Source organism: Palaemon carinicauda, chromosome 29 (assembly GCF_036898095.1).
Source record: "Palaemon carinicauda isolate YSFRI2023 chromosome 29, ASM3689809v2, whole genome shotgun sequence".
NCBI classification, from domain to species: Eukaryota; Metazoa; Arthropoda; class Malacostraca; order Decapoda; family Palaemonidae; genus Palaemon; species Palaemon carinicauda.
This window is the reverse complement of record NC_090753.1, coordinates 78,796,101-78,818,395: the sequence shown is the minus strand read 5'-3', so window position 1 is coordinate 78,818,395 and position 22,295 is coordinate 78,796,101. Positions and strand designations below refer to the sequence as shown.

Genomic DNA, 22,295 nt, shown 5'->3' with positions numbered 1-22,295 from the left:
GTACCGGTACGTCCATGGGGGTAAAGGGATGGGTTTTGTGAAACGTACCAGTACGTCCTTTGAGGGTAAGAGGGTTAAGGGAATGCAAAGATGACAACAATTTAGTTTGTCATGCTACAATTTTTCACCCAAGGTTTCCTTGAAGTGTAATGCATAAACCTCCCAAATAATTGAACTGCAATATCAACAAACTCTTTCGCCATCATAGAAATGGTTTAAGATGGTTTTCGTACATGATCTTTACATACCTAAATAAACATAACAAAAATTTTTTAAAAACTAGAATTCTAACTAACATATTTAACACTTCCTTATTTTGACAATCCAAGAGATTTTTTCTAAATAGTATTAAAATTTACCTAGAGCAATTTTCAAAAATCAGACAAACTGACACATTAAATATTTTCTGTTTAAAATTATCATAATTATAACCATAACAAGGTATAAAAAAAATTACAGCAATAAAAACAGTGCTGTAATGGAAATCTTTTTTTTTTGTATTTCATAAGACAATGTATAAAGTATTCATGCTTGACTAAGAATATACAAATATACATCAAGAGACACGGAAAACATTACACAAACCACAAAGCAAGATTCGGCAACAAATGTTACAAGCAAGCAAAAGCTCTAGTATAAAAATATATGAAGCAAATTCAGTGGTTAAGGATATATATATACTGTGTATATATATATATATATATATATATATATATATATAAATATATGTATATATATATATATATATATATATATATATATATATATATATATATATATAACATTATATATATACATATACATATATATATGATATAAATATATATAATGTATATATATATATATATATATATATATATATATATAATATACATAATATAAATATATATACTGTATATATATATATATATAAAATATATATACATATATATATATATATATATATATATATATATACTGTATAAAATATATATATATATATACTGTATAAAATATATATATATATATACTGTATAAAATATATATATATATATATATATATATATATATATATATATATATATATATATATATATATATATATATACCTGTAATACTCAAATATATAAAATTTAATAAATAAAATTAAAAGCAAATATTAGTTTTCTGGTGTGAAAGGCATTTCTACTACTCTGTTTTCAAAATACTGTATTGTTATGAAAACAAGTGAAATCTTAGACGATTTACTACGAGATTGAGATAAAGAACATCAAATTCCACTAGAAATATAGTAAGTCCACTAAATACATACAAAATCCAAAGTGGGTCCTTTAGAAAAAACGTTCCTAAATCCGACATGATTAAGTTGAGCATTCAGCTCAACTCTCAAACTCCACTGTATTCAATTAATTGTTTTTTTAACAATAGTAAGAGAGCCTACATATATTTAGGAAGAATTCATATAGCTACTTCTGTATAATTACCTTTAAAAGAAGTTAAACCCTTATCGAGATCCAGCACAGGTTCTTAACCCTTTTACCCCCAGGCTCTTTGGAAATTTCCAACCCTTAACCCCCAAGGGGTTATTTTTTCCCCAGCACATTTTGCAGTATATTTATTTTAAAATGCTCTAACAGCCTTAAATTTTGTCATAGAGAGGTCAGGTTGGTCTCATTCTCTTGGAAAATACCTGAATTTTCTCAAAAAAAGTATCAAAAATATGAAAAAAAAAATTTTATAGCATTTTTTTGCAAGGACGTACCGGTACGTCCATGGGGGTAAAGGGATGAGTTTTGTGAAACGTACCAGTACGTCCTTTGGGGGTAAAAGGGTTAACTATAATAAAAAGTTTGTAAGTCAATCGTTCTTATCTTGGGAATTTAACAGAGCAATAGAAAGAAGCAAAAACATGTCCAAGAATGCATGCCACAAGTACAAATTACCACAGCAAAAGCCATGCCAGGACACTCACTGTTAACTGCATTTGGGAGTGAATGAAGTCTATTCCTCTGAGTGCGAGGTGGAGGCTGGGGAGACTCTGAAATAACAATAAAGACGCAAACCATCCACAAGAAGCACAAACTAAAAAAACCAAAACAGTGCAAAACATTTCAAAGATGCTAAAGTACGATTGAAATAATGTACAAAGATAAAGTACAGTCAATACTGAAGAGTATGGAGAAGTGAAATAGATTTCTCTTCAGAGGGACCAAAGAACACTAAACACACATTACGGTAGTTCAATAAATCACCTGCAAAGGATATAATGAATCACGCAGGACTGTCCGCTACATTTAAGTTGCATCAAAATAAAATTATTCTATTTGGCAACATTATGTACCAACCGTGTGTCACTCCGGGGTCACCAATGTGACGAAGGAGGGAGGAGGTTGTGAAATCAACTCCCTCCTTCGTCACATTGGTGACCCCGAAATGACACACGGTTGGTACAATTATGAACTAAAGCTGTTAGAGAGTTTTTGTTTTTAATTTTTAGAAATAAAGTGCTTTAGTAAGGGAATTAGTTTCTCAATTGATAAGTAAAAAGTCCCTTTAATTTTATTTTCTTAAAATGTCCTGTGCCTGCAAATTTCAATCCCCCTAAATCAAATCCTTAATAGGTAGTTAATGCCAAATAATTAAAAAGAAATCGGCTAATAAATATAAGGATGTACAATCAAACCTCATGTTAAGTCGTTGATTAATTCCAAAGCTCAAGACTTTAAAAGACAGATTAACCATCAAATAAACAAAACTAGATACCCTATGACCCCTACAAGCGAAGACCATATAATCGCTTATACAATAGGATGTTTGATGGTTAAACCTTTTAGTGTCTAATATATCAATACAATTTGAGGGTAAGCAAGTAAAAAATTTGTTTTAAATTACTTAACAAAATATAAATTAAAGTTAAAAACAATTAAACATGAAGCAACTTAACATGAGGTAAACAGTACTGTATGTAAAATGTTTAGCAATAAAAAAAAATAATAAAAACTATTTTCAAAACAACCTTCCTCTAGAAATTTGTATTCCTGATGTCTATTTACATCCTGTGCAAAACACACCATAGAAATAAACGACAGCCATCAAATACTTAAACAATGTGAATACAAAATATACACAATGCTAGGGACAGTTAAAATAACGAGAGCAAGATACTGTACAGCTTCAAACTTTCCTCAGGATGTAAAGACGAATACACTAGGGAGATGCCACTACGAGGCCGCTACCCAAGATGAAATTAAGTGATGAACTGGGGGGTTGGCTTAATTATATGGCAATCAAAATTCTTTAGGATTCTTAATATAAGACTTATCTTAATAAATCTTGACTTACATTAACTTCTTAATAATCCTGGAAAGGATTTGCTGATCAAACACTTTAATATAATTGCATAAGTCTACCCCCTACAAACAATGATATTGTGAGGGTACAATAGGAATATATAATACTGTACTATAAATGCATGCAACTGCCTAAGATTTGAATTACTGTTAACTATAAGAGGGAGCCAGGTACAAAGGACTGCTGATAGTATATAGACAAGACCACCAAAAGAAATATATATATGTACACTAGTGTTCTATGCAGACAGTATATACATAAATGTATGAGTACATACTTATATATATATACATATATAGACCCTTCCTCATGAAAGACTGCAGGATCGCAAAGATTCCTTGATTATACGATCAAAGAAAAGTTTATTAATACTTATGATTAGCACATTCATTCAGACTACTGACCTATATCTAATACCTAGCCCCTATGAGGCTGACCAAAAATCCTAGATACTTTAAATATTTTGTACAGTAAACACAGTTTGAACCAAATTCTTAAAAAAAAAAATATTCCCTCCCTAAATATTCAAGGGTAGTGATAGAGCAGTTTAACAAGATGACAACCAAGTCATATTTCTTGACTTAATCTGGGCTGACATGAATAACACAAACTGGAGAAGTTGGACACAGAAGATGTCAAAAGAAATGAATGGCATGTACTAGTCATGAAGCCCAGCAGCTGTGGCCAGAGGGACACTGCAAAGAATATTTGGTTGATGTGAAATATGTACTGTACACAGTACTAATGTTCTTATCAGTGTTGCTTCTAAGACCTCTGCCACACTGCCTAGGTATACTTTTACTAAACTGTCCATTTACATTAATTTCACCATAATCTAATTATAACAGTAATTTAAGAGCATTCCCCAAAACATTTTTAGTAATGTGACTCACTCAGTTATCTTGTTAACACCCTTGATAATAATAAAACTGTGATAATCATTGTTAAATCAAGGAAAATAAATCATAAAACAAAAATGAGTTACCCCAAGATAAGACATCAGGTCAGGACTCATGAAAGAGCAAAATAGACTTGCTTCTCAAACTTCAGTGGCACACCACACACTCACCCTGATAAGGAACCCACAGTTTTAAATAGTATAGCATTTAAGGAAAAATCGGTTACATGGTTAGGTTTACATAGATAGGTTTTAATTGGCAGTAAATTTAACATAACTACATTTTCACAAATCAATCTCTGGTTATTGACTATCATCTGCTAGTCCTAAGATTACAGTATGTTGACGGCTCTATACTCCTCTATTTTTCTTCTTCCCAGCTTTATCCCTATTCGGGGTCGCCGTTTCTAATGAGTCTCTTCCATCTCCCTCTGTCCTGTGTCATTTCCTCCCATACTCCCTTCTCCCTCATATCATCTCTAATGCAATCTCTCCACCTGGTCTTAGGTCTTCCCCTCCTTCGTGTTCCATCCACCTCCACGTCCATCACTTCTCTTGCCATGTGTTGCCCTTCTCTTCTCATCAGGTGGCCAGACCATCTTAACCTTGCCTCTTGCACTTTCTTTGATGCCTCAGTGACTTTTACTGTACCCCTAATATGTTCATTTCTAACCCTGTCCTTTTTGGTTACTCCACTCATCCACCTAAGCATCCTCATCTCGGTTACGTTCAACTTTCTACCCTCTGTTTTCTTTAGGGGTGCTGCTTCCAATCCATATGTCATTGCTGGTCTGACCACTGCCTTGTGCACTCTGCCCTTCAATCTTATAGGGACTTTCCTATCACATATGATACCAGACACCCTCCTCCAGTTGTTCCAACCACACTGAATCCGGTTGTTAATTTCCTCTTCCATGTTCCCCCCATTGTCGATCACTGAACCAAGGTACTTGAAATTATGAACCCTTTTGATGTTTCCTCCGCCTAATTTGATTGTTGTTTGCTGGTCGCCATCCATCTCGGTTGTCATATACTCTGTCTTCTTCCTGCTTATTCTTAAACCTCTACTCTCCAAGGCATATCTCCATCTTTCTAGTTTCCCCTCCAGTTCTTCCCTGTTCTCGGCTACCAAGACTATATCATCTGCATAGAGCAGACACCATGGTGGCTCCTCCCTGACATCCTCTGTTAACACATCCAAGACGATGTTAAACAGGAGTGGGCTTAGAGCAGATCCCTGATGTAGCCCAACTCCAACTTGGACATTTTCTGTTCTTCCAACTGTAGATCTGACGCTGGTCTTTACATTTCTATACATCTCCCTGATCATTCTGACATACTTCTCCATCACTCCTCTCTCCCTGAGACATCTCCATATTTCCTGTCGTGGTACTCTGTCATATGCCTTCTCTAGGTCTATAATGGTCGAAATTATTCTTATTCTCCCCCCCCCCAAAAAAAAAATTATCGAAATACATTTGATGAAATTTGGCTCAAGCTGAAAAATAGGAACACGGAAACAAATCCCATTTAAATCTTGATCCCCCCCAAAAAATTATGATAATAATAATAATAATAATAATAATAATAATAATAATAATAATTATCAATAACATTTACATTACAGAGAATATCATTTGATTTTCCACTGGTACATGTAACAAATGTAACGCCTAAAAAAATATGAGAAAAATCTGTTACACATAAAGCATTTGATTTCATAACCGAAATGAAATTGTAAATGAAAGTATTTTTCCTTATTTACTAAATTCCTGGAAAAACTTTAAGTGACTTAACGGCAAGCCTGACTGTTGATGCATAAGCCTCGTGCAAGAGGCCTCACCAGAAGCCCTCGGGTCCTAGGAATCAAAATAGATTCAAATTCGTTATTGTAAATGTAGGATATACATATATACATAGTTTAATCACCTTTAACTATCAAATTTTCACACTACCTTTAGAGTTTCCTAAAAGTATTTATTTACCCATTTCCTTTCCTTACTGGACTACTTTTCCCTGTTGGAGCCCTTGGGCTTAAAGCATCCTGCTTTTCCAACTAAGGTTGATAATGATAATAATAATAAATAATAATAATAATGAATAATACAAACATATACCAAGGCACTTCACCCAATTTTAGGGGGTAGCGGACATCAAACAAATGAAACAAAAAAGGGGACCTCTCCTCTCTACGTTCCTCCCAGCCTGACAAGGGATTCAAACCGAGTTCAGCTGGTACTGCTAGGGTGCCACAGCCCACCCTCCCCGTTATCCACCACAGACGAAGCTTCATAACGCTGAATACCCTACTGCTGCTACCTCCGCGGTCATCCAAGGCACCGGAGGAAGCAGCAGGGCCTACCGGAACTGCGTCACAGTCGCTCGACATTCATTCCTATTTCTAGCACGCTCTCTTGCCTCTCTCACATCTATCCTCCTATCACCCAGAGCTTTCTTCACTCCATCCATCCACCCAAACCTTGGCCTTCCTCTTGTACTTCTCCCATCAACACTTGCATTCATCACCTTCCTTCAACATATCAGCTCTCACACTATCCATACCACATGCTTTTCCTACTCTCGTTTCATCTAGTGCTCTCCTCACTTCCTCTCTTGTAATCTCTCTCTCATTCTCATCTCTCATCACTGGCACCTCAACACCTGCAACAGAAATTATATCTGCCTCCCTATTATTCTCAACATTCAGTAAACTTTCAAAATATTCCGCCCACCTTTTCCTTGCCTCCTCTCCTTTTAACAACCTTTAATTTCCATCTTTCACTGTCTCTTCAATTCTTGAAACAGCCTTCCTTACTCTCTTTACTTCTTTCCAAAACTACTTCTTATTCTCTTCAAATGAATGACCCAATGCCTGACCCCACCTCAGGTCAGTTGCCCTCTTTGCCTCACTTACCTTGCGCTTTACTTCCACATTTTTCTCTCTATATTTTTCATACTTCTCTACACTATTACTCTGCAGCCATTCTTCAAAAGCCCTCTTTTTCTCTTCCCCTTTTACCTTCATTCCACCATTCACTGCCCTTCCTCATGTTGCCTCCAACAAACTTCTTGCCACACACATCACTTGCAATCCCAACAAAATTTTCTTTTATTATCTTCCACTCCTCTAAATTACCAGTTTCTCTTACTTTCACTTCGTCATATGCCATTTTCAACGTTTCTTGATATCTACTTTTTACCCCCGGTTTGATTAGCTCTTCAACCCTCACTAGCTCCCTTTTACATCCACCTACTCTATTCCCCTACTCTTTTGCTACAAGTAATTTTCCTTCCACCAAAAATGAATAATAATAATAATAAATAATAATAAATAATAATAATAAAGATAATAAATAATAAACAATAAAATAATAATAATAATAATAAACTAATTTTTTCTAAAGTGCCGTTAAACTGCATTATTAGATGTGCAGATACTGTGCCAATATTTATGAAAAACAATATATTTCTAACCAAATTCAACACATTTTATATCTTGACAGAGAAATTGGAGTTTTAATGATTGCAGAAATGAGAATTACCTAGAGAAATAGTGTGTGTGGGCTATGGTTTATTTCAAATAATCTACTTGATCTATTATAACCTAAAAACATAGGATTTACTGCAAAACACACATGGAATCATTGCCATTTATTCTAGATCTGCATTTGACTTCGTTATCTATAAACCTCTTATATGAAGTAAAGTACCCAAAATAGGGAAAATGCTTTACGAAAGTGGGTTGACTCTAAAACCCTAATCTTCACCGTTTTCTGACAGCCGGATTTTCTAACGCCAGTAAGGCGTATCAAGAATCACTACTGATATTTCTGCACGATAAATTACTTATTAAAAAAGTTTATACATTTCTTATTTATTGCAAATGCAGGTGTTGTGGCCTATGTAATCAATCTTTTTCAAAGTTTTTAAGTAAGTGGCAGGTTGTGGACAGAAATTTTAAAGAACGAAATCTATCACACCTTTATGTCACACAAGCAAATTTTGAAACTTAGTTGTTTCCTTGTTTACTATGGACACAAAAGTCCTACCTTACTTAATTCAATCAGGCCTCTTTTTGTCGTAAGCTCTGCAATGCACATACCTTCTCCTAAACACATTACCTATATAGAAATTTTTCATAAATCTTACTATACTGTACCAACCGTGTGTCACACAATCATACATAGTTCATCTTGTGTATATATTATGCTTGTATCTTCGCTCTTCCCTCGCACTAAAAAGAACCAGAATAAACATGTCTGTTATTCTCATCTGTAACAGTGTCTGTTTTTGAACATGAAATTTCTTGATGCTTTGAGCTTTTGCATATAAAGGAGAGCGTTCTATAATAAACTCACTCAGTTGCTTTCAACCTTCTCTCGGCCCATCACAATACAAATAACATTCAAACAACAATCTATAAGTAGTGCATCGTAAAGCCCAGAAGAAACAGTGGTAATACAAGCTAATCGTAAGAATACATCATTTGTAGCATAAGATGATGAATTGTGAACTTGGATGATTATGAGTCGGGTATTCCTCATCATGAACCATGAGATGGGTATAAATGGGTGAAATAAAATCCTATCAATATGCAGTAATTGGCTGATTCACCATACAGTACTTTTTATACGTTGAAGCTATGATCGTCTTAACAATATTTGTTTCTTGCAATCCTTATATCATGGTATCTTATAAAATATAAAAAGTTATTAAATGAAAACCTTATTTCTGTTGACTTACTTCACAAAACCTCACAGATGTACCGAGGAAGTGGATATATAATATACACTAGCAATGACAGCCAAAATGAAAAAAAATAGGAAATTCAAAGATAGATGCAATACTATAACATTGAATTATGAAAAGAATACTTACTTCTGTAATTTGTTCCCTACCGTAACCAGTGAAAATCTATGAAGAGCTGTACTTTTTAAAAAATGTCAAATCCTCAACTATACAAGATTGGAGTTCTCAAAACAAAATTAATCAATACAAAAACAGAAAGAAGCACACTTAATATTATAAATCATACCAAAATTTAGATGCAATACACATACATAACGTGAAGAAATGAACCACTGAAACTTCTCAATTTTCATCAAAATCAAAATCATATTGCAATGAAAAAAGAACCAGTGTAGAACACCATAAGTTGTATCCTATGAAAAGCAGTAAACACAGTGTTATGTATGCAGTTACTGTAATTTTAACAGCCATACTTTTGCCATCATGAGGCACAATGCTAAACAGTATTCTTGAAGTTTTATTGCAGCCGTGACCTTAATTTAGAATGACTTTCTTAATCATGAAAGCTGAATTGGTGGAACTTCAGAAGTTCCAAGTTTTCTAAATTCTTTTCTGTTCAACAGGTTGATGTGTCTCGTTTCATCGTCTATATATGAGAGATCCATTTCAATATTACTGACCTTGAAATATTTTCTACTATCTATAAATGAGAGAGAGAGAGAGAGAGAGAGAGAGAGAGAGAGAGAGAGAGAGAGAGAGAGAGAGAGAGAGAGAGATATTCTAATAAAAAAGAATTCAGAGAAACTAAATAGTCTATTACAAATAATTTAAATCCTTTCTCAAGTAGTCATAAAATAAAATGCTTACAGTTAACTATGAGAAATTATTTTCTATATTACCTTCAAGTTTCTCCACCATATAGACATTCTTTGTATTTTCTTATTAATTTTGCAAAGATCATCAGCCATAGGAGGGATAAAAAAAAACTTTAAAAAGGCTAATCCTCAAAGATTGAGAGGACACTATCAGAAAAAAATGGTCCATATTAAGCTAAAACCCCTAACTCATTTGGAGGTCATTATTTACTGGCAGAAATACATACTGCATAAAAGTCTTTGTAAAGAAATAATGAAAATTATTAGAACTAACTGCAGAAAGGCTAATCCTCAAAGATTGAGAGGACACTATCAGAAAAAAAATGGTCCATAATAAACTAAAACCACTAACTCATTTGGAGGTCATTATTTACTGGCAGAAATACATACTGCATAAAAGTCTTGGTAGAGAAATAAAAAAAAAATATTAGAACTAACTGCAGGAACTTTAGTAAGCCCATAATAGTAACATTTTATACATTTATAGCAATAACAGTCACTGTTATATTCCATCACCGTACCCGCTCTGAAAAATAAGTTGGAATTACACGGTGCACAAAGAGCACAAGGAAAATTTAGCTTTTCTTCAACTCAAAAACAAAAAAACAACACAAATTCCCAAACTTCACAAACTCTTCCCTTTGACATTTAATCACACATCACCTCAAAATACTTGAATAACATCAAACTGATCCAATTTTTTTTTTGTGTTTCAGGTTCTTTGGAAAGGGAAAACTTCCACTTTCTCAGTGAGTTGAGGTGATTTACTGTATTCACCAAGAGTGCCATTGTGACTGCAAGTGAACACAAGCTGTGCAACATCTCAGTGCAATTCAATGTACCTACACTTTCTTTACTTACTAAAAGAACTGGTTGTCTTTGAGCGTGGAACTCGGCCTACAGAACGAGATGGGAGGAGGTCAGAAAAAGTTAAGACAGCCTAAAGAAAGTCCAATCAAGTCATTCAAATGGACAGCGTGTGCTGGAGGACCGCTCTTCAAATTTTGTACATTACCTACAGATTCACTAACATATTACTGTATGTGTGTCTCTTTAACTGGGCATTCATATCAACAGGAAAAATATCTCTAAAAAAATCTTCTTGAACTAACTTGTATGATACTAAAATGAAACTCAATATTGTTTACACTAAATTGAACTTAACTTCTTGACTATACATAAAGTATATATGTGCTGTATGTCATATTTTATCCAATGAATTACCTTTAATAAACTACTTTTCCTCCTAAATCATTTTTATCTTCAAAGAAAAATAACAATAAAAGCATGTACTCGTACCACTAACAAGCACATGAGTAATCATGACAACAAAAAAAGACCCAAGAGGACCAACCAACCGTCATGTAAATACCCATACAAATATCACAGCCTATTGCATAGCTGTATAGCCAACAATATCTCGGCTGAGAAACACACAAAAACAATATGACAGTTACAATAGGTAACAAAATCCTGGTTCACAGACAAAATTAAAAGGAGTTATTTTCTACTGTACACTATTGAGAGTACTGCAATGCACAGCCTGTAATTGCTCATAATTACAACTTGTTAAAAATGAAAACTAACACTGAGGAAAGAGATATTACCCAAAGTAACATCTAATGGTTGCCCAATTAAAAACAAATGATGCCAGACCAATTTTAGTAAATTTGTTCAAAGAAACTAAAGAATTACAAATATTTTCTGGGAAATGATAAAGAATAGTAAATTTATTAAATTTATTCTAAGAAATGGTAAAAGAATAGTAAATTAGTTCAAAGAAATCATAAAGAACAGTAAATTTGTTCAAATAGTCAAGAGTACTTATTCAAAGAAAAATTAGAGAAATCCTAAATAAGAAATACCCTAAATTTATCTAATATCAAAGAAAAGAAAAAAATCAACTTCTTAACCTCTACTAACCGTAAAGATCAATACAGTAATAGTAATTGTTACGCTATCTATCAACTATAAAAATTTCTCCGGCAGAGCACCATCTGAAGACTTAACCCTTTTACCCCCAAAGGACTTACTGGTACGTTTCACAAAAGCCATCCCTTTACCCCCATGGACGTACCAGTACGTCCTTGCAAAAAAATGCAATAAAAATTTTTTTTTTCAAATTTTTGATAATTTTTTGAAAAAATTCAGGCATTTTCCAAGAGAATGAGACCAACCTGAACTCTCTATGACAAAAATTAAGGCTGTTAGAGCAATTTAAACAAAATATACTGCAAAATGTGCTGGGAAAAAAATAACCCCCCGGGGGTTAAGGGTTGGAAATTTCCAAATAGCCTGGGGGTTAAAGGGTTAATACACAAGTGAGATATGCTATATATCCTTCCACCAAGAACTGCACTCAAGATTATAAGAACTGCACCTATACATGAAGACTTAAAACCCTTTTACCCCCAACGCTATTTGGAACTTTCCAACCCTAAACCCCCAGGTGTTTTTTTTTTTCAAGCACATTTTACAATATATTTTCTTTTAAATTGCGCTAACAGCCTTAATTTTCCTCATACAGAGGTCGGGTTGGTCTCATTATTTTGGAAAATGCCTGAAGTTTCTCATAAAGTTATCAAAAATATGCAAAAAAATTTAAATAGTTTTTTGCAAGGACGTACTGGTACGTCCATGGGGGTAAAGGGACGAGTTTTGCGAAACGTACCAGTATGTCCATTGGGGGGTGAAAGAGTTAACATCTAACACATTGATTCTGAAGACTTCAAGAAAAAGACAGAATGTCATCCCGTCAAATTCAAATATTTCTCAAAATAACAACAACAATAACAACATTCTCTAATGTAGCTAAAAACATTAGTAAGTGAAATAAAAAAAATTAGAAAACTGTTCATTTGAAATCCTATGTAACAGAGGCTGCATCACTGATGAAGCAATGCTCAATATATCTAGTAAACCAACCCTTATTCCCATGAGACATGACCCTTGAGCATTATTCGGTATTGGGTACTGTTAAAGTCTTTAAATTAATACTTGCCAAATCACAGCAATGTGATAAAATTATTCCTTTAAATTGTGCAATAACATTTCCAAACCAATTTAAATTTCACTAAAGTAATTGCCACCTTGCTAACGAAACAAGTACAGCAGAGCTTTTGGAAGAATTAAGTCTACCACCTATACCATCCAATATTCAAACCTGTTTTTTAACCCTTTTACCCCCAGGCTATTTGGAAATTTCCAACCCTTAACCCCCAGGGGGTTATTTTTTTCCCAGCACATTTTGCAGTATATATTTTTTTTTAAATTACTCTAACAGCCTTAATTTTTGTCATAGAGAGGTCAGGTTGGTCTCATTCTCTTGGAAAATGCCTGAATTTTCTCAAAAAATTATCAAAAATATGAAAAAAAAAAAAAAAATTTATAGCATTTTTTTGCAAGGACGTACCGGTACGTCCATGGGGGTAAAGGGATGGCTTTTGTGAAACGTACCAGTACGTCCTTTTGGGGTAAAAGGGTTAAAGATGGGCATGACACTTCCATCGCATCAAATGCACCAGACCAAAAGACTGATTTTTCAAGCCAGTGGTGCCTGTACTATAATTCTAAACTTTACAAATAATCCCATCATCGTGACATAACAGATCGACAAAAAAATATTAAGTAGTGAACTTAAACCTTACAACTATACATTAGGCTTCTCTCAATTTGTTTAAGCAGGATTTAATAATCACTTAAAATAATAAAAAAATTACTTGTAAACAATTACTCTAAAATATTTCAATACACACCAAATGTTTGCATGTATCATCTAGATCTATATCAAATATATTTCTCTTATATCTTTCCAGTAAATTTGATAAACTGAAGGAGGACATTCTTATATTCCTTTACACTTCTACGACTTCTTCTTTTAATGATGCTAGATAAAGGTGGTCTTGTTATCAATAGCATATTATGCTAAATCATAGGCACTGGCATGCAGCCTAAAGTTAGAATAAAATTGCCATGCAATAACTGCATGAAAGCAGAATTTAGAAAATATACTTCCTAATAATAAAAAAAATTGAAAAAAAAAAAAGATATTAAACAGAACCTACCTGGTGGTTGATTATTGTTATTTGTCGTTGTAGAATTGGTAGTGCTATTGTCTAAGGACATAGACCTTGTCCTCTCCAAGTTTGAGGGTAAATCATTTAGTCGTAAAGACAATTGTCGTTTGAAAGGAGAAGACTGAAATGGGAAAAAAAGTTTTAAAAATTATACATTGATAGCTCTCATTACTTATTGCAATATCTCCGACATTATAAAGGTTTTCTTTAAAGACATTCTATAAATTATATATCAAATTTTTTAGTAAAAGCTTCAATGAATCAGTTTGAGATTAGGAAAATATTCAACTTCATGGTCTACATTCAAAATCATCTTTTGAAAAGGCTTCCTGTGTCCTACAGCCTGATATAATATCAGCTAGTATTACAAGGGGTATCATGTGAAATGTTGAAAATATTCACTATAAAGACCTCAATTTATAAAGATATAACTGATGATAGCATCACACATACATAACAAACCAGCAATAAATTTCAACATTGTCATCCTTAATCCATATCTAAAATTCTATTAAGAGCAGTTCTTGCATAAGGACATGTTTAACAATTAAAAAAATCTAAACCAAAACAAAGCTGTTTAAATGAACTGTCATCACCTTGCCATTACCCTTAACTTACTTTCTACTGTCTTTAGGATAACTATCGACTTTACAGGTAATATCTTAAATAACAGATAGAAGTTCACAAATGTCTTAATACAATATTCCATTGTAATACTCTTTTAGTAATGGTCTCTTTGCATTTTATAAAATCTGACAAAAAAGACTAGTAAAGTAAAACAAAATGTTTGAAGGAAAATGTAAAAATCCACTTTTTAAATACCTGACCAAGATGTTGAAAAACTCTAAAGGAACCTTGTCGTTGCAACATAAGAGGAGTAGCATGAGGCCGTGCGATCGCATGGGGGTTCTCAACCTTTTTTACGGGTACTGGCTCTGCAAAAGTTAATAAAGTGTTAGTACATAATCACTTAAAAGAAATATATTATTCTTCAGATATCCATACAGGGATAATAAGTAACTCCCCCTAGATAAGAACATACAACTGAAGAAAAAATTAACTTTTTTTTTTTTTTTAAATATTCTATAATGTGCAAATAGCTGCAGTAATTCTTGATAAATTCATATTGGGTACTTCACTAGCATTGCAAAGATCAGCTGGCTGAAGAGTAAATGAGATGGGTTTAGAGTTGGGTACTTAAATGAATCATGTTGGGCTTGAATACTTTCCAACTTGATAACCCGCACTTGGAACTTAACTCATTTGTATGTAAGGGACTTAGAAAGCACCTAGCTGTAGAATGAACATATTTCACCCAAGAAAATGCAACAGAGTGGAAATGAAGTGAAGTCTAATGGCAAAAAAAAAAAAACTGCCTTTCAATTCCAAATGCAGCTGATGACCTTTTAATAGTAACCTATCACAATAACCAGCATTGAATAACTATTACAAGTGCTCCTAAAAGACTTCCTCTTCTTCAGAAGATATATATATATATAGGGATTCAAGCTTTACTTTATAACTCACTTAAAAGTATAACAAACAAACAAACAATTAAAGAGAGATAACAGGAATAAACATGGAAATAGAAAAATGCAAGGCCAATAATCTAACAGAAATCTGGTTCAAAATCAAAAGGAAAATGTAGCTTTTCTGATGGCACTGACTTTATCTATTTTCTTTATTAGTCATATCTATTATGTTTGTGAGTTTTTCCTTTTTTTTTATTGAATGATAATCTTTTACTGCATGGTTCTTTAACCTCATTGTATTATATTGCATTTTGAATCCTATCATATTTTATTAAAGGTTAACACTGGCTCACTGTATTTCTTAAATCTAAAAATAAAAAAATATTTGGGTTCCATAAGAACTTAAAAACCTAAAATAATAAAACTTAACTGATCTACTAACAAGCTTAATATGCCATGGTGTCTACAAATAGCATATGAAAAGATTTTCTCTAATATGAAAGCATATACGGTAATCCACAATACTTCAGACACCTACTGAGTAACTAATGCTTGTTATTGGTCATAAAAAGACAGTGGAAGAGTCATTGATATCGATGATGGGACCAACGGGAACGCCATGGAGAGCTACTGCAAGCTCCATGTTCTAAGAATCATTTTGCAGCAAGTAGGTCACTGGGAAACAATGCCCCAAAGACCCTTTTGAGCTGCCCTCCTCTACACTCAACAGAGGTCTTTCAACCTGGACTTCGGAACTGGGTTGACAAATGTAAAGTGAAAAAGGCCTCAAATCCTTTCAAGTTGCTGTCTGGAGGCAACAGGACTCCATAAAAGACTTCTGACCTAGGGTAACATCCTTTCCTTAGAGGCCTATGGAAGACCCAGGGTGGATGTTCCAGCAAAGACCTAACTTCTTGAATACCTTCTCTGGAAATAGTCATGATTTTGTAAAGCTGGGGAGATGTAGGGGTGGAGGGGGATGTTGATGAAGGAGAGGTCTAATTGGTGAGGGATCTACGGTCGTGGTTCAATCACACCCCAGTTTTCTATACTGACACTCAAGAGAGCGAGCTAGGTTTATTCCTGGCATTCCATGCATCTCTTTTTTTCTCTGGTATATTCAACAATAACTATGCCTTAGAAATGGTGCTAGAGGAGCATTTCACTGGGCGACACAGGTTCCTCGCCCAGAAATAGATTTTTCCTTCGTCAAAATCCTTTTTTAATTTTCTTTCTGCTGGTGACACAGTGATTATGATCAATTACTGAATTACTAATGAAAATAGTTGAAATAAGAAACGCTCACACTTTTAAACAAAGGAAAGTAAAAATACTTACCAATAGGTTTACATTCCTGAGGGTCGGACAGCCTTTCCGTTACGGTCATCTGACGGAATGAGCCGCTTCGAGTGAATGTTGATGTATTCGGATCGAAAGTCATGGTTACACCACATTCCTTATCTCTCTTTTGCTTCCTTTCTAAGCATGCCGCAAATGCACAACCAACGGCATGGCTTAATCTCTCGCCCTGTTTATAAAAACAATTTACGATAACATACTCTCATCTTAGTTATAAAATCATTTAAAATAAGATAACCAGGTTAAAAATACTATATTCCAGTCTCCATTGTTTGAAAAATAAGATCACAACTATTGAAACCAACAACAATAAGACCATGATATTTATATTGCACAAGTAAATAACAACGCTGTACAAGTATGTCAGTAATATTTCTCAAGTTCATAACATACCGTTTCCTTAACAGCAATAAATCCATGGCACATCCATCGTCTTGTTGTTCCGTCCCTGCATATGTATGAGAAGCCCTTCTCGTGGTTTCGATCGGGCGCACAAAAAGAAACCTTCTCAATTGTCTGATCAACAATAAGGCCCTGGAAGAGAGAAAAATTCAAAATAATACATACATACTATACTTCAGATGAAATAGACATTCATTTCAAATATATTAAAAAAAAAATCAGGCTACAATTACAGTAATATTAAAATGTTCACAGAAATAAGATGAAATAGATTTTTCCCAGGAAATTAAAATGTTCACAGAAATAAGATGAAATAGATTTTTCCTAGGAAAATGAAGCTCACTCTTGATTTTCATGGGAAAACATTAGTGACATATTGAAATTTAATGTTTCCAGCTTCATAAAGAAGGCAGTCTTTATGGCTAAAAAGGAATGATCAAGGCAGTAACATGGAAATGCTCCCTTAAGAAAATACATACAGTATGTATATGTATTCAGTTATCTATTTTTTTTGCAAAGCATCACCATTTTCTGTTTCCTTTGTATATACACAATAGGAAGAACTATGAAACAAAAATTCCAAAGATCTAATCTACCAGAGTAAGCTCACCTTTGTTTCGTCATCAACAACCCTGAGTCCGTCACCAGACACGTATAGCATACCCCTTAAAGGCCTGCGCCGTGAATTCTAGAAATAAAGCAAATCAAGGGTAATTACAAATTACAAAAAAAAACATTTCATTAGTTTATCAAAAAGATAAATTTTCTAGATCTAATTTAATATGATTTTCTTATAAGTATTTTTAGCATATTAAATATTCATATGTATACATGAGGCTGGATCTAGACTAAGCAAAATATCATCATGAGACTGGAAAGATTTGGAAAACATCAAACTGAGGAAGGGATAAATATTTCAAAGTTTGTGAACCAAAATTTTAATGTATAGTACAGTATATTAACCAATTATATATTGTAAAAACCTATTAAACATATTCATTAATTTTCAAAAATATCTAAGCCAAGCACTGATAATCCAGACTCAATAATCAAATTTCCTTGGACCTGAGTTGCCAAGTGTACAGACAGTGAATGAAAAAAAATACTGTACCATTAAATTCCTCTTTATACAAAAATGACAAAGATATGTAGTACTGTACATACCCGTAATACCTTCAAGGCCTCCTCGCATACTTGCATTCCTCTCGATTCATAGACTTCAACACATCCTAAGTACTGGAAGAGAGAAAAGAAATAAGGGTCAATTTACTGTATACTTTGATTCATATATTCATAAAAGAAAGTTTTGCATATAGTTCCTCACTAAGGTCTTATATTTAGGCTTTAAAGATGAAGCTGCAGACTTTGTTTTCTAAGTGCTTCGATAATGTGGATTTGGCAATGAATGTGGAATACACGATGCGATATTCTAAATACCTAAGAATGTATACAAAAACACATCTTGTAAGTGTCCTGTAGAGCATAGGGTTTCCATTTGCGATAGGACCAGGAAAACAGCCTGTAAAGTTAGATGTAAAGATATGTCCCCTACAGAACTCTACTACAAAATTGAAGGAAGTAAAGGGAAGGGCTTTCCTCAGATTAAAATGTTAAAACATCCTCTAACTCAATTGCCTCTCCATGAAAAAGAAGGGTAACCTTGAATAATCTGGACACGGCCCTACACTTCTAAATGTCATGAGCTCTTGCCTATGGCAAAAAGACTCGTCTAAATTGTGATAGACATCCGTAACCAGTTTCTTCAAGAGTTGACATGGAACATTTAGACATGGGCATGGCATTCTTTCTAATACTGCAAAACATGTTCTTGACATTGTTAACTAACAAAAGAGATCTTTCTGTTATCATCCTCATTATCATTATTACGAGTCAAGCTGTAACCCTAGTTGGAAAACAATAAGCCACAAAACCAATTGTCAATCAAAAATGGAGATATAAATAAACTATGAAAAGAAATCACCAAAATATAGAATAAATCAAGATGAACAATGTCAGACGTATACGTAACATATAAACTATGAAACGAGACTGCAGCTAACCTGCAACAAAAACATTTGCACCAACTCCGAGATTCCCATGTTATGCCGATTCAAATATTTAATTGGGCAAATCACAGCCTGAATGAAACTTCCAGAGTGCTGTTTGGTAGATAACTCTATGCAAGAAAAGGCTAGACTTTTAGAAATACGTTCAATTTTGATTTTTTGCTGTGTGAATTAAAAGTACTGCACTGACTTGATCTTCATAAAAACCCACTAGTTATTGCTGGAATTAAGAATCTGTTGTAAAGAGATGAGAATTCCTCGACAAAGTATTAACAACTTAAGAAATAAGAATTTCCATATCAACTGGAACTGATTTGAATGTCTTGGGACACAAAGAAAAAGTCATAATTCTAAGTTTTATAGTTTTCAATTAAATCCATTTTTTGTTGATGATATACATGGGAATATGAAATGGCAAAGGTGTCACATGGTTACAGGTATCTTAGTTTTGTAGTTTTGGATACAGCTTAATACTGCAAGTGCCCAAATCTTCTCTAAAACTAAGTCCAGAATCAAAAAGAAAAAAAATAATCACAATATCAGAAAACGTTAAAATGACTTCTATAAGTTTCAAATTACATGGAAGACAGCCTGTGAATAGTGGTTTTCACACGCCCTTGTTAAATACACGACACCTGTAACCTCTGCATTCCATGCTTTTATCTTTCTCTAGTATATTTGGAAGATTTATATTAGAAGAGAGTAAAGAAGAACCTTTTCACCGGGCGTCACAGGCCTCTTCCCAGAAATAGATTTTTCCTTTGTCAAAATCCCTTTTCTTGTCACAGATTAGAAAAAAAATGAATGAATAATTAAGTATAAATATAAAAGATTTTCCATCTAAATGGCTGACAAAATAGCAAATAGGAGACCATAAAAATACAAATTTTACCGCAAGGATATGAAAAGAGTTCACTCTCAAGGGTATGGCAACAAAAGGGTCCATTGATTTATTTGTAATCAGTTTTAATGATCGGTAGATTCTACTACCACCAACCCACCAGGTATGAAGGATGATGTACTTGATTCACAATGTACCTGGCTCTAACAAGAAGCATTTATTCTTGTTACCTCAGCCAACGAAATTGGAAGGAGGTTATGTTTTGGCCCCTATTTGTGCGTGTGCGTGTGTGAGTGTTTGTTTGTGAACAGCTTCTACCGCAATTCTAATCATTGAGTAATGAACCTTGCCAGGATTAACTTGTGTAGAAAACTGGAAATTAATAAATTTTGGAAGGTCAAAGGTCAAGGTCACTGTCAAGCTAAATGTCCAATTCATGTAATCAGCCATAAGTTTGGACATTGCTGTCACAGACTTCAAAACTTGGTTCATATTTATCTGTGTGAAAATCCACACCAATAAATGCATGTTAAGGTCAAAGGTCAAGATTAAGGTCAAACTCGAGCAAAAGGTCGAGAAACAAGTTGCCGCAGTGGAGGTCTGCACTCTGAGTGTCCCACTATGTGCTTTTCTCTTTGTTACATAGCAGTTTTCTTTTTTTTTTTGGCTTAAAAGTTAAGTCAAAAAGTTTTCCTTCATACCAATCAATAATTAATTATCTATCTATCTATCTATCTATCTATCTATCTATCAATCTATCTACACACATTATATATATATATATATATATATATAAAGTGTACATACAACTAGTCTTAAAAAAATATTTGAGACTTTCTCTAGTTAACAAATCAAATCATATAAAATTCAATCATAATGATAAATGAATTGAATTTGGTATAAAACTTTATGAGAGAGAGAGAGAGAGAGAGAGAGAGAGAGAGAGAATCAATGTAGACGTACCAAACGCTCTACTTTCCTACTGAGCCAAAACAGATGCTTCATAGTTCAGCAATCAATTGATTACTGAGAGAGAGAGAGAGAGAGAGAGAGAGAGAGAGAGAGAATTTTATTCTAAAAATACAAGGTTACAATATCAGCCCTCACAAAGTGTTGACGTCTGATAGACGTTCTCTCTTTCTCTGCTTTAAATAAAAAAAAAAACATTGGCGTTGTGTTAATGATTTTTTTTTCTTTTCAGTGTTGTTGCCAATCAACCCCAGAAACACCACTGGTTCCTTCACGACGCACTGTCAATGAGCACTGCATTCATTGCATTGCAGGAATTGCAATTTCTTTTCGTCTGCGACAAGACTAACATTTCCCCTCTCGATGGACGAGACAAGATGGTATCGTCAACGAATGCCAATCAGAGAATGAGTTTTTATTTCATTGGTGTTTTTTTTTTTGCTTTTATCTTCCTTGAATACACAGTACAATTCTGAAATGGAGTTTTATTTCTTCTTATTTAGATTTGAAATTTACCTCTTCTATCTTCTCTGTTGGATATTGTCTGGCGAAATCTAACCGAGGCCCTTTGCATCAATAGGCGTAAGAGATGATGATGATGATGATCATCATGATTATTTTCTCTGTGGTTCTCTTTAAAAGCCACTGTCTCTCCTATACCGTTCCCTAGTTTTAGGACAAAACCTTTTATAACACTAAGCCATTTTTAACGCAAATTAAATATCTCCAATAGATTTAGTAGATTTGAGAACAAAGCCCTCAGAAGGATATTGAGAGTTAAATAGCAGGACAAACTTAGAAATGAAACTATAAGAGAGATTACTCGAGTGCCATATGTAGATGAGATCATGGTGTGAGGTAGATGGAGATGCTTTGGGCATGCTCTTCGCTCTCTCCAAGAGAGATTAGTTAGCCAAACGTTCATCTGGGCTTCACACGACACTAGAAGAGCTGGAAGACCTAGGCTTACATGGCGGAGGACTATGGAACAAGATGATGATGAATGGAGTATTCAATTAAAAACTCAAGATAGAGACGACTGGCGAAATCTAACCGAGGCCCTTTGCGTCAATAGGTGTAGATGATGATGAAATTAAATATACTCTCAAATCTTTTCGCAAGATCCAATGACATGGAAAACCTAACGCAGTGAGGTGACTTATTCAAGCAGGAAGCAATGCACCTTTCTTCCTCTTAAAGGGAGATTTGTACAAAACCCTACCAGGTGGAAAATTCAAAATTATCAACTAATAGCTAG

At 33.9% G+C, this 22,295-nt stretch overlaps 1 protein-coding gene across 1 annotated transcript in view; it reads right to left on the bottom strand.

Moving 5' to 3' along the window:
- The window catches only part of LOC137622282 (protein numb-like), a gene marked incomplete at its 5' end in the record, with an annotated part of 41,047 nt that extends 22,650 nt beyond the window's left edge, over positions 1-18,397 (bottom strand). Inside the window, 6 exon segments of the mRNA XM_068352839.1 lie at positions 13,917-14,049; positions 14,751-14,863; positions 16,739-16,928; positions 17,153-17,293; positions 17,772-17,849; positions 18,326-18,397. Of these exon segments, the coding sequence (XP_068208940.1) occupies positions 13,917-14,049; positions 14,751-14,863; positions 16,739-16,928; positions 17,153-17,293; positions 17,772-17,849; positions 18,326-18,397 (727 nt within the window).
- Positions 18,398-22,295: the final 3,898 nt, after the last annotated feature.